The 12,672-nt window shown below is 44.8% G+C and overlaps 2 protein-coding genes across 3 annotated transcripts in view; both read left to right on the top strand.

Moving 5' to 3' along the window:
• Positions 1 to 6,752, top strand: part of BTK (Bruton tyrosine kinase) — a 32,406-nt gene extending 25,654 nt beyond the window's left edge. For both annotated transcript variants that reach the window (XM_042242482.1, XM_060407959.1), the window contains 6 exons: positions 375 to 546; positions 1,019 to 1,235; positions 2,253 to 2,317; positions 2,905 to 3,023; positions 3,545 to 3,702; positions 6,257 to 6,752. In XM_042242482.1, coding sequence (XP_042098416.1) covers positions 375 to 546; positions 1,019 to 1,235; positions 2,253 to 2,317; positions 2,905 to 3,023; positions 3,545 to 3,702; positions 6,257 to 6,328 — 803 coding nt within the window. In that variant the 3' untranslated portion in view covers positions 6,329 to 6,752. The remainder of the gene's footprint in view (positions 1 to 374; positions 547 to 1,018; positions 1,236 to 2,252; positions 2,318 to 2,904; positions 3,024 to 3,544; positions 3,703 to 6,256) is intronic.
• Positions 6,753 to 7,947: 1,195 nt separating this feature from the next.
• Positions 7,948 to 10,681, top strand: TIMM8A (translocase of inner mitochondrial membrane 8A). The gene is made up of 2 exons (XM_004022485.5): positions 7,948 to 8,139; positions 9,654 to 10,681. Exons 1-2 carry the CDS (start codon positions 8,008 to 8,010, stop codon positions 9,813 to 9,815), a joined length of 294 nt encoding a protein of 97 aa, XP_004022534.1. The 5' UTR covers positions 7,948 to 8,007; the 3' UTR covers positions 9,816 to 10,681.
• Positions 10,682 to 12,672: the final 1,991 nt, after the last annotated feature.

The raw sequence follows: 12,672 nt of genomic DNA, 5'->3' as shown, positions 1-12,672 counted from the left end.
TGTTAAGACAGAGCCAAATCAAAGTTATCTAATGAGTTTTATCCCTCTGGTGGCTCCTACTGGGACTGCAAAAACATAGATTCATAAAGGTTTGGGGTTTTTTTCAATTGTGGGGAAAATATCGTAAAGGGATTTTTTAAAGATGTTGTCTAGTTGATCTTCTTGCTCTGTGCCTGACTTGTACCAAAAATTCCCAGACTCTTCCAATCAGCAATCCCCTGTCCCTGAGATTTACCTGAGCAAAAATGAATTAGTGCCCCTGAGACTTTCCCTTTTACTGCTTCTCTATTTCTACCCCCAGTAGGGATTCTAGTCTATTGTAGAAATTATACATACATGACTCAAAGAATCACATCAAGGTGTTGTTATTATAGGATCATGGGAAATCGATCCAAAGGACTTGACCTTCTTGAAGGAGCTGGGGACTGGACAATTTGGAGTAGTGAAGTATGGGAAGTGGAGGGGCCAGTATGATGTGGCCATCAAGATGATCAAAGAAGGCTCCATGTCTGAGGATGAGTTCATTGAAGAAGCCAAAGTCATGATGTGAGTTACAGTCCAAACCCAACTCTCCATCCAGTAGGAATTACAAGGACGGTTCCCACTGTGGTTTAAGGTGATTTATAACAAGGGGGATTTGGGACCTGGGCCTGAGGTCAACCTTTGATTGGTGTGAGTCCTAACTGCTAAGGTACTCATTTCTCTTTGATACTGATGGAGAATAGTATTGCTCATGGGCGGGTATCATCTTGACAGTATTTGAGGTAAATGTAGAGAATGAGACTTTCAAAAGGAAGACATTCTAATGTACCCTTAGTGTTCACTCAGCCCTGGACTTGTTTCCTGTTCTATCGATGGCTCCAAATCCTGGTTCACCCTCACATGTTAGGCACTTAAAAGGTTATTATGATCTCTTATTTGACACTCTACTCCAAGACCAACTCCTTTCCTCCTCAGTTCCTTTCTGAATGATATTCAGAGTCAGAAAGGGAAGACTGGTTCATTGCCTCTCCTGTAGGAATCTTTCCCATGAGAAGCTGGTGCAGTTGTATGGCGTCTGCACGAAACAGCGGCCCATCTTCATCATCACTGAGTACATGGCCAATGGCTGCCTTCTGAACTACCTGAGGGAGATGCGCCACCGCTTCCAGACTCAGCAGCTGCTGGAGATGTGCAAGGATGTCTGTGAAGCCATGGAATACCTAGAGTCTAAGCAATTCCTCCACCGAGACCTGGTAGGATCTCAGAAGGATTGGTCTGGGTCCAAGGGTGAGGGGGGCGGAAGTAGCACAGGAAGGCACATCATGCATCCATGGCTGAGGAAGGTGGCTGGAGCCGTGATTTCAATTTCATCTAGAAAATACTAAAAGTTTGGTGAGCCTCTGCCCCAGTGGTCAGCTGGTCAAGGAATTCCAGCCTCAACACCATAAGTTTCCCCACAATGGGAGCTGTAATGGTCACTCGCAGCCCCTCCTACTATGACGAGGAAATGGTGGAGTCCTCCAGGGACAGAAGGGCAGCCCTCATCCTGATGGAACTGTTTTTTAGCACAGGACCATCATTCTGGTTATATCAGAGTCACAAACTGGGTGTCTGTTGGTGCATTTTTAAATGTTATATTATTAGTTACCAAACACTTAAAAACATTTCACATTAAAGAACTGAATTTACAGCTTCCCATGAAAATTGACATCATCTTGTATCAACAGACCCATATTCTCATAGGCCATGTTAACTGTCAGCCTATAAAGTATGGGCCTGGTATTACAGGATGGTCTAGCTGATCACAGGAAAGTGGCTGGCCTCCCTTAAACCAGACACTTTCCTGACATCTCCACCTACCCACTTCACTCTATCACTTCTCCTGCTTGGCCTCCCGGGGCATATTTATTCCAGCCATGCCAAGGCGGAAATAGCCCTAGTCCTGTCGGTAGAAAAGCAGAAAACAAAACACACTTGCCTTCTGTTCTCCCTTAATTCTCTCGACATTTCAACGCACGAAGGGTTGTCATGGAATTACCAGTGTGAGTGAAATCATGCTTCAAGTCTTCAGTGCTTTACTTATTATGGGGGTTGCTCTATATGTGATGGAAGTATATCGAAATTCCTCAGTGGCATCAGCTGACTCCTGTTAGGTGGGAAGGTGTGTCTAGATAAAGGAGATGAGGCTTCCCACCTCTGGTGGACAGAAGCTTTGTGCCCTTAACCTGTGCACCAAGGACAGAGTCTCACTGGTGTCTGTTGCACTACAGGCAGCTCGAAACTGTTTGGTTAACGATCAAGGAGTTGTTAAAGTATCTGACTTTGGCCTGTCCAGGTGAGTGCAGTCTTTTTCACCTTTCCCTTTAAAAGTAAAACTGGCACAGTACAAACGTGAGGTGACACTGTAACTTTTAATCTTCTCCCTTTCCCCCTATAATTCTAGTTTTTTCCACCATCTTTCTATACCTTTTCTTTCTCTGAATGGTTTAAGTCACTTTTCATCCTTCTGTTTTATTGTTATAGTCCTCTCTTCTCCTTTCTCCTTTCTCTTTTTTTAAAAAGCTAATTTCCCCAATATTCTGTCTTGTTCTGTTAATCTTGTTGACTTTACTCTGTCTCCTTTCCTAATGAGCCTAATTGCCATTGTTGACTGCAGGATTGAAGGAAGGGAAGGATGGGAAAAGAGAAAAGAGGGAAGGGAATACCTATTAGACCTTATTCCACTTCATCCTTGCTGTATCTATACTGTCAATCAGGAAAGCTAAGTCAGATATGAAAAGAGGAATATGTTAGTAATGGCATTTGTAAAAGACACTGGTTCGCCTGCAGTATTTGTGCAACTCTTATGGCTCTGCCAAGAAATTTTAAGCAAATATCAAACTCTCCAAATTGTAACAGCAACAAGTCCTGAATCCTTTGCAGGTATGTTCTGGATGATGAATATACAAGCTCAGTAGGCTCCAAATTTCCTGTCCGGTGGTCTCCACCAGAAGTTCTCATGTACAGCAAGTTCAGCAGCAAATCTGACATTTGGGCTTTTGGTGAGTGGATACGATTACATGGCTTATACAGCTCAAAAGAAAATGAATGCTGTTGGGAAATCCACACTCTGCAACCTGCACAGAGAGACTGTGATTTGTTCTTGCTTTCATTCATCTAATCCTTAGGGAATCGGGCACCACAGGGGTTTCTGGGGATTAAAAACAGTAAAGTAGACACGATTCCTGCCTTCTTAGAACTTAGAATCTATTGAGGGAAACAAACAATTCATTCAGTATTCCACAGCTTCTGAATACTAATGATGTACCAAGGACTCTGCCAGACTCTATAACCACAAACACAAATAAGATGTTGTCTCTCTCCTAGAGGAACTAATGGTCCGTGGCAATCCTGATTACCTCCAGCGTACTCAGTACTATAGCAGAAGTTTGAACAAAATTTTAAAAAAGCCCAGGGGTGGGGTGGGGGGTGGAACGAGCTGAATGTAATGTTTGAAGTTGATCTAGGAACACTAGGATCCCTCCTACCTAGAAACAACACATTTTGTTTTTTCATTGTCTAGGGGTGCTGATGTGGGAAATTTACTCTCTGGGGAAGATGCCATATGAGAGATTTACTAACAGTGAAACAGCTGAGCACATTGCCCAAGGCCTGCGTCTCTACAGGCCTCATCTCGCTTCGGAGAGGGTATATGCCATCATGTACAGCTGCTGGCATGAGGTAAGTGTTTTAGTGGGACCTCTTAAATTATTTCCTTGAACGTACTTTCCCATGTAGCTGACCAAGCACCCACAACCTACTCTTCCTCGCCATATAGCAACTGAGCACAGACAGATAGCTGTACACATTCTCAAACCCCAGCCTACATTCCAATCCTTTCATGACCAGAAGTTTTTCCAGGCCCACTCCAATTATCGCTAGAGGATCATTCAGTTCAGTTCAGTTCAGTTCAGTCACTCAGTCGTGTCTGACTCTTTGCGACCCCATGAATCGCAGCATGCCAGGCCTCCCTGTCCGTCACCAACTCCTGAAGTTTACTTAAACTCATGTCCATCGAGTCAGTGATGCCGTCCAGCCATCTCATCCTCTGTCGTCCCCTTCTCCTCCTGCCCCCAATCCCTCCCAGCATCAGAGTCTTTTCCAATGAGTCAACTCTTTGCATGAGGTGGCCAAAGTATTGGAGTTTCAGCTTTAGGATCAGTCCTTCCAATGAACACACAGGACTGATCTCCTTTAGAATGGACTGGTTGGATCTCCTTGCAGTCCAAGGGACCCTCAAGAGTCTTCTCCAAAACCACAGTTCAAAAGCATCAATTCTTCGGTGCTCAGCTTTCTTCACAGTCCAACTCTCACATCCATACATGACCGCTGGAAAAACCATAGCCTTGACTAGGTGGACCTTTGTTGACAAAGTAATGTCTCTGCTTTCCAATATGCTATCTAGGTTGGTCATAACTTTCCTTCCAAGGAGTAAGCGTCTTTTAATTTCATAGCTGCAGTCACCATCTGCAGTGATTTTGGAGCCCCCAAAAGTAAAGTCTGACACTGTTTCCACTGCTTCCCCATCTATTTGCCATGAAGTGATGGGACCAGATGCCATAATCTTCGTTTTCTGAATGTTGAGCTTTAAGCCAACTTTTTCACTCTCCTCTTTCACTTTCATCAAGAGGCTTTTTAGTTCCTCTTCACTTTCTGCCATAGGGTCGTGTTACTCCAATACCATCTCGGCTCTAGGGAGAGGGGTGTCATGGGGCCATGTCACCTAGCATAAGTAGGCAGCCAGAGGCATTCAGACAAGTGTATGTACATTAAAAAAGAAAACTAATTAAAAATTGTGTTCATTCCTTTGGGAGTCATTGGCCCTTTCTTCTACTTTACTAACTGCACACTTTTTCTGGCTGTGGTCCTAAATGAGATTTTTTTTTAAATGCTAACACCTGAAAGAGAACTAAAATAGGTAGGTCTCGTGGTTTTTTTTTTTTAATGCAGTGCATTATGGGATATGTGGGTAGATGTGGTATTTTGCAAATAAAGAGCCTGCCCCGCTATTATTAAAATGCTTTGCTGCTCTCACCTTGGGTTCTTCAGGAGTGCCTACTCTATTTTCAATAGATCCTTGGCAACCTTAATTTAGCAAACTAAATCTCTAGTAGGAAATGAGTGCTCAGCTCTTAGTTCTGCCCGTTTAGCAACAGGGAAAGACTGACAGTGTCCAGCAAGCACGTATGTGAATCTGCAGCCATCCCTGTGGGGTGAAAAGTAGGCATCTTGGTCAGAACATGGCTCTTTTCCCTTTGACAAATGACTCAGGTCACAAAGAAAGTGTGGAGAAAGGGAGAACGCTAAGAGCCATTTCCCTTCTCTCTCCTGTGCTGGGCAGGATTGAGGGTAATTGACGCTGCTGCTCTCTACCAACTAGCACATCCTTACTCTGCTACTTAAGTATTTCAGATAGGCACTTTCTCCACAGCCTGTTAACATAGTAGTCATGAAACTGGAATCACATCAGAATCTCTGTGGAACTCTTAAAACTACAGATGACTGAGCCTTACCTCCAGAGATTCTGACTGGGTATGTCTAGAGGGGGCCTCGGGTATGTCTTTTTAAACTTCCCAGGAAATTCTGATACTCAGTTAGGTTTGAGAATCACAGATTCAAAGGAACAAAAAGTTGATGACTTCTGGGTTCTGATGGATTGAGACTTTTCTTGCATGAATATATCTTGAATCACTAAATACCTCATGGGCTTATGGACCATGGCTGCCACAAAAGGCCTTAGTCTGAAGGCCAGATGGTTGTAGTAAGAGGTCCCGGGTGCTTAGGATGCCTGCCCAGTGAAGCAGCTCCTGCTCTTGACATGTTCATTCCTTTGTTAACTTTGGCTTTAGGATGGTAGAAACGAGTGGTTGAAACCTAACAAAAATTATAACAGCTTATAGGATTTCAGTTCAGTCAACCACTTAAGTTTGTTAAGAATGCATTGGTGTAATGAATTTGGCTTTAGTTTCAATCAGCGTTTGTGAGAATAATTTTCAAAATTTCCTCACCACATTAATAACCCGATTTACTAAAGATTTAAAGTACACAAGGACTTTATGGAATACTTCTATTTCTCCTCTCTCTCTCTCTCTCTCTTTTTTGGGGGTAATCTACAGGGTATCCTACTGGGCATATAGTGTAAAATTCATAAACATTTGCTGTTTACTCATTGTGTTTCCTTTGAATTCTGGACTCTGGCCCACTATAACACTTCATTTTTTTTCTTTGGTTTTAGAAAGCAGATGAACGTCCCACTTTCAAAATTCTTCTGAGCAACATTCTAGATGTCATGGATGAAGAGTCCTGAGCTCACCAATAAGCTTCTTGGTTATACTCCTCTCCTCCACAATCTCAATTTCAGTTTCTCTGAGGAAATCCCAGGCCCTCCATGCCCTTGCTGAATACACAAAGGGCCCTCTCCACATATAGGAATGCCTTTCTATCTCTTCCCTGGGATACTATTAATACCTTCTGAGCAAAGGCCAGGGAATTTTTGTGCCTGGTATTTTCCCCCAGAGAGGAAATTTTCCAAAAGTATTAAAACAGACTGAATGTAGGATTGAATCATTTGGAGGGAGGGAGGGATGTAAATAGCCTCACAATGGGGGTCCGACAGCTCTTTGGGTAGGCAATAGAGCTGGGGGGAGGGAGGTAGAACTTGGCAGGAATAAAATGGTGTCATAAAAATGGAAGGGGAGGGTGTTTTGATAAAATAAAATTACTGGAAAGCATGAAGGTTTCTTGCTATTTCGATTAATCATGCAGCCTCCCTGAAGCGCCCTATCTCAGTGTTCCTGGAAACTGTTGTCTGGGTTGGTTTGTCACATTTCTGCTTTCAGAACTCCACGGGATTCTCCACATTTAATCCCTCTCTTAAGTCGCTCAGTTGTATCTGATTCTTTGCGATAGGAGGGACTGTAGCCCCAGGCTCCTCTGCCCCTGGAATTCTTCAGGCAAGAATACTGGAGTGGGTTGCCATTTCCTTCTCCAGGGGATCTTATCCACCCAGGGATGGAACCCAGGTCTCCCGCATTGCAGGCAGATTCTTTACCATCTGAGCCATGGGGAAGCCCCTTCAGGCCCTCTGGCTCTTGGTAGATTCTGCTTCTGAATCAGGTGGTGGTGGTGGTTTTGTTGCTAAGCCGTGTTCAACTCTTGCGACCCCACGGACTGTCGCCCGCCAGGCTCTTCAGTCCATGAAAATTTCCAGGCAAGAATCCTGGAGTGGGTTGCCATTTCCTACTCCAGGGGATCTTCCTGACCCAGGGATCAAACCCGCGTCTCCTGCCTTGTAGATGGACCGTTGTATTGCAGGGTGATGCTTTACCGCTGAGCCCCCCAGGAAAGCATCTGAATCACAGACAGCGATCACAAACCAGAGCTCACACCCTGGCACGCGGTAGGCATTAGATATCATCGGAATAAATCTAACAGGTGAAGACAAAATCTGCCAGCGCCACTTTTTGCTACGTCAGGCGGGGTAAATTCCACTAAAGAACTAGAGCCAGGGGCCCAGGACAGCAAAGCTACGGGCCCAGCAGTCCCTGCCGAGCACCAGCGCGGCAGCGGGGAAAGCGTGGGTCAATTTGAAACCCGACTGGGGCGGGGCTGTTGGGCCGGTCGGGAAAGGGCCACATGGTCCGAAGTAACTTCCTTTTTTTAACCTTCTTTCTTTCCTTTTGAACTAACGTCTCGACAGCGCCACGGAGCTGGGCGGACAGTCCTGAGACCTGCGGTCGCAGACACGGCGCCGCCGCAGGGTCGCGTACGGGGCGGAGCGAGGCGCGCGAACAGCTGGAAGGGGCGCCCAGAACCCGAGCTGGGGTGCGGGCGGGGGCGGGCCCCCGCATAGGGCCCCGCGCCCGCGCAGTGCGCTCGCGGGGCGGTCCCAGAGGCAGCGGGTTGTGGTTCCGGTTCCGCCGCGGAGACACGTGAAGGTCGGTGAGTTGGTGTGGAGTTCGTCTCCGCACGCGTGACCGCGCTGGGATGGATTCCTCCTCGTCTTCCTCCGCGGCCGGTTTGGGCTCGGTAGACCCGCAGCTGCAGCATTTCATTGAGGTGGAGACTCAGAAGCAGCGCTTCCAGCAGCTGGTGCACCAGATGACGGAACTTTGTTGGGTGAGGAGCCTGGGGCTGGGACCTGGCCACGGTACCTACTTGCCTGTCCTTGCCTCGCGCAGCTCACCCCGACGTGTAGAATTCGGGGAAGGGACAGGACCCGGCAGAACCCCTTGGTTTCCTTAGGTTCCTCAGGCCAAGCCGGGAGGGGAAAAGGGTGACTCCGCTTCTCAGGGTGGGTGTAGCTCCGGACCTCGCCTTCGTTAGTGCAGAGGACTGGGTATTGTAGAAGACTTAAGCTGTTGTCTCAAGCAGAACTTTAGGCATTCAAGGTTAAAGCTACCTAGTGCTGGTCACTAGGACTGATGAGCGCCCCCGCTATTGGTATTTAATGTTTGCCATCCTGAGTCCCAGGATCAGTCCCAGAATCAGTGAATCTCCCGTCCCTGCACTCCTCAGAGTTTGCCTTGATTACTTAGTTGATCTAACCTTCCCTGCTGAGGAGTGGCTCTAACCCACGAACCAAAAAAGTGGAGTAATGTCTACCAACATACACACTTTTTTGCCTTCTTGTTGGATTGTTGTGTAATACCAAGCCGTTTCAGGTCTGAAGGTTGAGGAACTGTGTATGCCCTGTTAGGGGACTTTGGCAAAAGGGTAGAAGGCATTTATTTGCAGCTTGGAATCAAAGTGTTCTCTGGCTGCCAAGGACAGCATAACTACTCTGCCTTGACATACAGAATTCAAAGAATTCAGAAGCCAGGGATAAATTTCCTTGGAAGTGGAAAGACTGAGGCTTGTATACACAACAGAATAATGAACGAAATTCATCTGAATTATAAACTTATGGTATCGCTGGACTCTGACACTCAACAAATGATTGCTTAGCTCCCATCTGCCTTGAACTAGAGCGGTTTGATTCTTTTAAATATCTGGTTCGTTACATTTGGACCAGGCAGTGGTGTGGTTAAAGACTCCTTTAAGAATCTGAAAAGCAGTGGGCACTTTAGGAAAATTCATACAATTTTCCATTCGTCTTGAGAGAGAGGATTCAAGAGCCTCTGGCTTAAGTATATATTATAGAATCTCCAGTCAAATACTTTTTTTCCCCTTTGGTAGCTTTTATGGTGTCTTGCTTCAGTGATCTATCCTTTCACCTATTTATCCTGCAGTTAGTTTAAAGGCACTTAATGCAAGCAGCATTGTAGAGTTGTAACCAAATTCAGCAAAGGGTTAACTTCCTTAGTGTTTTCCTTGCATTTTGTCATTTGTCTTGCTCTGTAATATCTCAGCACCATCATTTTCTGACTTATTATCTCTGTGCCACAGCTTCCCGCTTTGTAAAATGAAGATTAATAATAAACAGAATCTGTTCCAAAGGGTTGCTGTGAGAATTTAAGGCTGTGGAAAATTGCCACACAGTAAACTGCTGAATGTGAACTGTGATTAACATATCAGATACTGTTTTTAGGTGAGGTTTTTCCTCTAAGCAACAAGAAGCTCCACCTCCTTTTTTTTTTTTTTTTTTTTTTTTGCCAAGTTCCCTTTGTGATTCTGTATCTTGTCCTGAGCAGGAAAAGTGCATGGATAAGCCTGGGCCAAAGTTGGACAGTCGGGCTGAGGCCTGTTTTGTGAACTGCGTTGAGCGCTTCATTGACACAAGCCAATTCATCTTGAATCGACTGGAACAGACGCAGAAATCCAAGCCAGTCTTCTCAGAAAGCCTTTCTGATTGACCTCAGCATTACCTCTTTGGAAAAGGAAGGTAGTTCAAGAGATGAAGAGCAGTTGATGGGATAGTTGAAGAAAAGGCTATGGGGGAGTTGGCCCCCACCTTTGTCACTCTTGGGACATCCTGTCATCTGAGAATGAACAAAGACCAATTTTTGATGTGGGGGATTTGAGGGTCAGATGTATTTGGGGTTGTGTTTTTTTAATGCTAATCTTGTGAAACAATTGACAGATGAATGAAAAACTCTACTAGATGCATATTACTGTTTGTGGGATGATGCTTTTCTTGTAGTCCCATTAACTGCTTCCTATAATTTTAATAGTGGAATTGCTCTATAATTTGATACTGGGACCAGATAGGTAATAATCTGTTATTTGTGTGGATTCATTTCAGATTTTGGGGGAGTTCAGTATACATCTTTGTGTCTTTCAGAAATGGCAGCAGTAGGGGAAGAGTAATTTGGTACTCAACTGTAGGCCTCCTTATCTAGTGTTTAATTATCAGTGCTGGAAAAAATATATTTCAACTTTCTAGATTCTCTGCCTCCCTTATACCATGATTCACTTAAATATCTATATGACACATGATCTCGAGCTAGTACAGGTTGCCTGAGAGTCTAGAGGCCTTTAGTTAAAGGAATCTAGCCAGTGAACATAATTTTCATACTAAACTGCCACAAGGAAGAAGTTAACTTACCCTGTGTATCAGGGTTCGAAAAGATATAACGATGCGCCTCAATGAAAAAAATTAAGATTTGGGCCAGTCAGAAACTAACAGCAGAATCAGGTTGAGGTGCATGCCTAATGTAAATCAGTGTAGTTTCCATTTACTGCGTCTTTTAATGACTGAAATAAAAGCTACAAGATTCAAGTCTGTGACTGAGAAGGCTTTCTATTCTGATTATCACCTGCACCCTGGAGAGGTTTGGTTCCAAGTGGGCTGGTTCCAAGGCTGAAATGTAGTCAGCCTGGGTACCTGTTCTGTGCAAGTTATGGCACGGTATTACAGCAACCCCTGACCTTTCTGAGAGTAAAGAGGACTTTGAAATGAGACGAAGGGGAAGGAGTTCAGTACTGACGGTCAGTTCCCTGAGTGGAGTGGAAGAGATTCTCGAGACTGGATCCCATTCCTCTTAGTTCACATCCTAGTGGGATGGAGTGTAGACCTAAATTGGAACTCTTGTTGCAAGCCTCTACTGCCAATCCATGAAGACTGGGAAATACACATTTCTAGAAGCCTCTAGTCCCTGTTTAACTTTCCACCATACAGGCAGTACAAGGAAAGTTTGAAAACTCTAGAAAACACAATAAAATAAACATTTAAGTACTTACTCTGCCACACACCATTTTGGGGACCAGGATGTCAGCAGTGCTCAGAAATAGTCCCTGCCTTCATGTAGCTTCTGTTTTAGTGAGGGGAGACAGGCCACAAACACATCCATGTGTCAATATAAGGAGTGCCATGCAGAAGAAGCAGAGTAAGGGTGTCAAGGAATGTTTGTGGGGCATTGTTATTTTAGCTAAAGACGGTAGGAAAAGGCCTCCTGGGGGAGGTGATCTTTCAGCAGAGACCTGAAAGAACTAAGTAACCAAGCCATGTAGGTATCTGAGAGAAGAACATTTCAGGTAAGGGTGATGCCGAGTCCAAAGGCCCTAAGGAAGGAACACCAGTGTAGTAGAAGAATCTGAAAGTCAGTGTGGCTGAAGGTAAAGTGAGTAAGGAGGATAGTAAGAAATCCATCAGAGACTGATTGAAGATGGAGCCTGGGGACGTGCACTGATCTTTTTTGTTGTTGTTGTTCAGTCACTAAGTTGTGATTCCATGTAACCCCACGGACTGCAGCATGCCAGGCCTCCCTGTCCCTCACTGTCTCCTGGAATTTGCCCAAGTTCATGTCCGTGTCCCACTGGAGGAAGGAAATGGCAACCCACTCCAGTATTCTTGCCTGAAGAATCCCATGGACAGAGGAGCCTGGTGGGCTACAGTCCACTGGTCAAAAGAGTTGGACACAACTGAACTACCATACACAAGTATTTTTTTCCTGTATCATTTCTTATTTTACTGTATCAATATTTCTTATTCTTCATTACCTTTGGATACAAACCGATTTGTCTGTTCTTACAAAGTAGTATTGCTTGCTCAGCTAACATATATAGTAAGAAAGTGGGTCTGTCAGATTCAGGCAGTACACTTGAGCACCAAGTATATGTTCGCTGCTGCTAGACACAAGGGGAAAGAAAAAGTAGACCATTTGCCCACATCCTCTTGGAGGTTAAGTCCCAGAGCAACAATTTGAGCTCTTGTTTGTCAGTCTCAGAAATTTATTTCAAAACCTTGATAGAAAGGGTACTGTCAGCCCTAACGACATTCAAGGTCCTCATTTCAAATATTGAGGATAGAAAATTCAAACCTCAACTGTAAAACAAGAGGACTGGATTACTAGACCTTTCCTGAAAGGAAAAGGAATCTAAGATATAAAATAGAAACACAAAGCTGCTCTGGTGGTGGGGGTATCTGGAGGCCTCCTCCACATCCCTGTGCAGCAGCCCCCCCTGGTAACTAAGGCACTGTCTCTAGGGTCTACCCAAGCATACTGTGGACCTCTAGGGTTTACCCAAGCATACTGTGAAAACTGGAACCATACTATCCCTAAGGCCCTTGCACATGAATGAGCATCAGGGATAACTGATACACGGAAATCAAGCGAGACCTTGGTATTTATGCTGACAAATCACGAGGAGTGTGAATTAAAAAAAAAAAACTCGGTCAACCCCATGTAAAATAGCCTTTACATGGAAAGCAGTCGATGGCCCTTTTTTAACCAGTTTTCCCTTAGTACAAAATTTTGGCCTAGGGAGATT

Source organism: Ovis aries, chromosome X, assembly GCF_016772045.2.
Source record: "Ovis aries strain OAR_USU_Benz2616 breed Rambouillet chromosome X, ARS-UI_Ramb_v3.0, whole genome shotgun sequence".
Classification (NCBI taxonomy): domain Eukaryota; kingdom Metazoa; phylum Chordata; class Mammalia; order Artiodactyla; family Bovidae; genus Ovis; species Ovis aries.
This window is presented reverse-complemented; position numbering and strand designations above follow the sequence as displayed.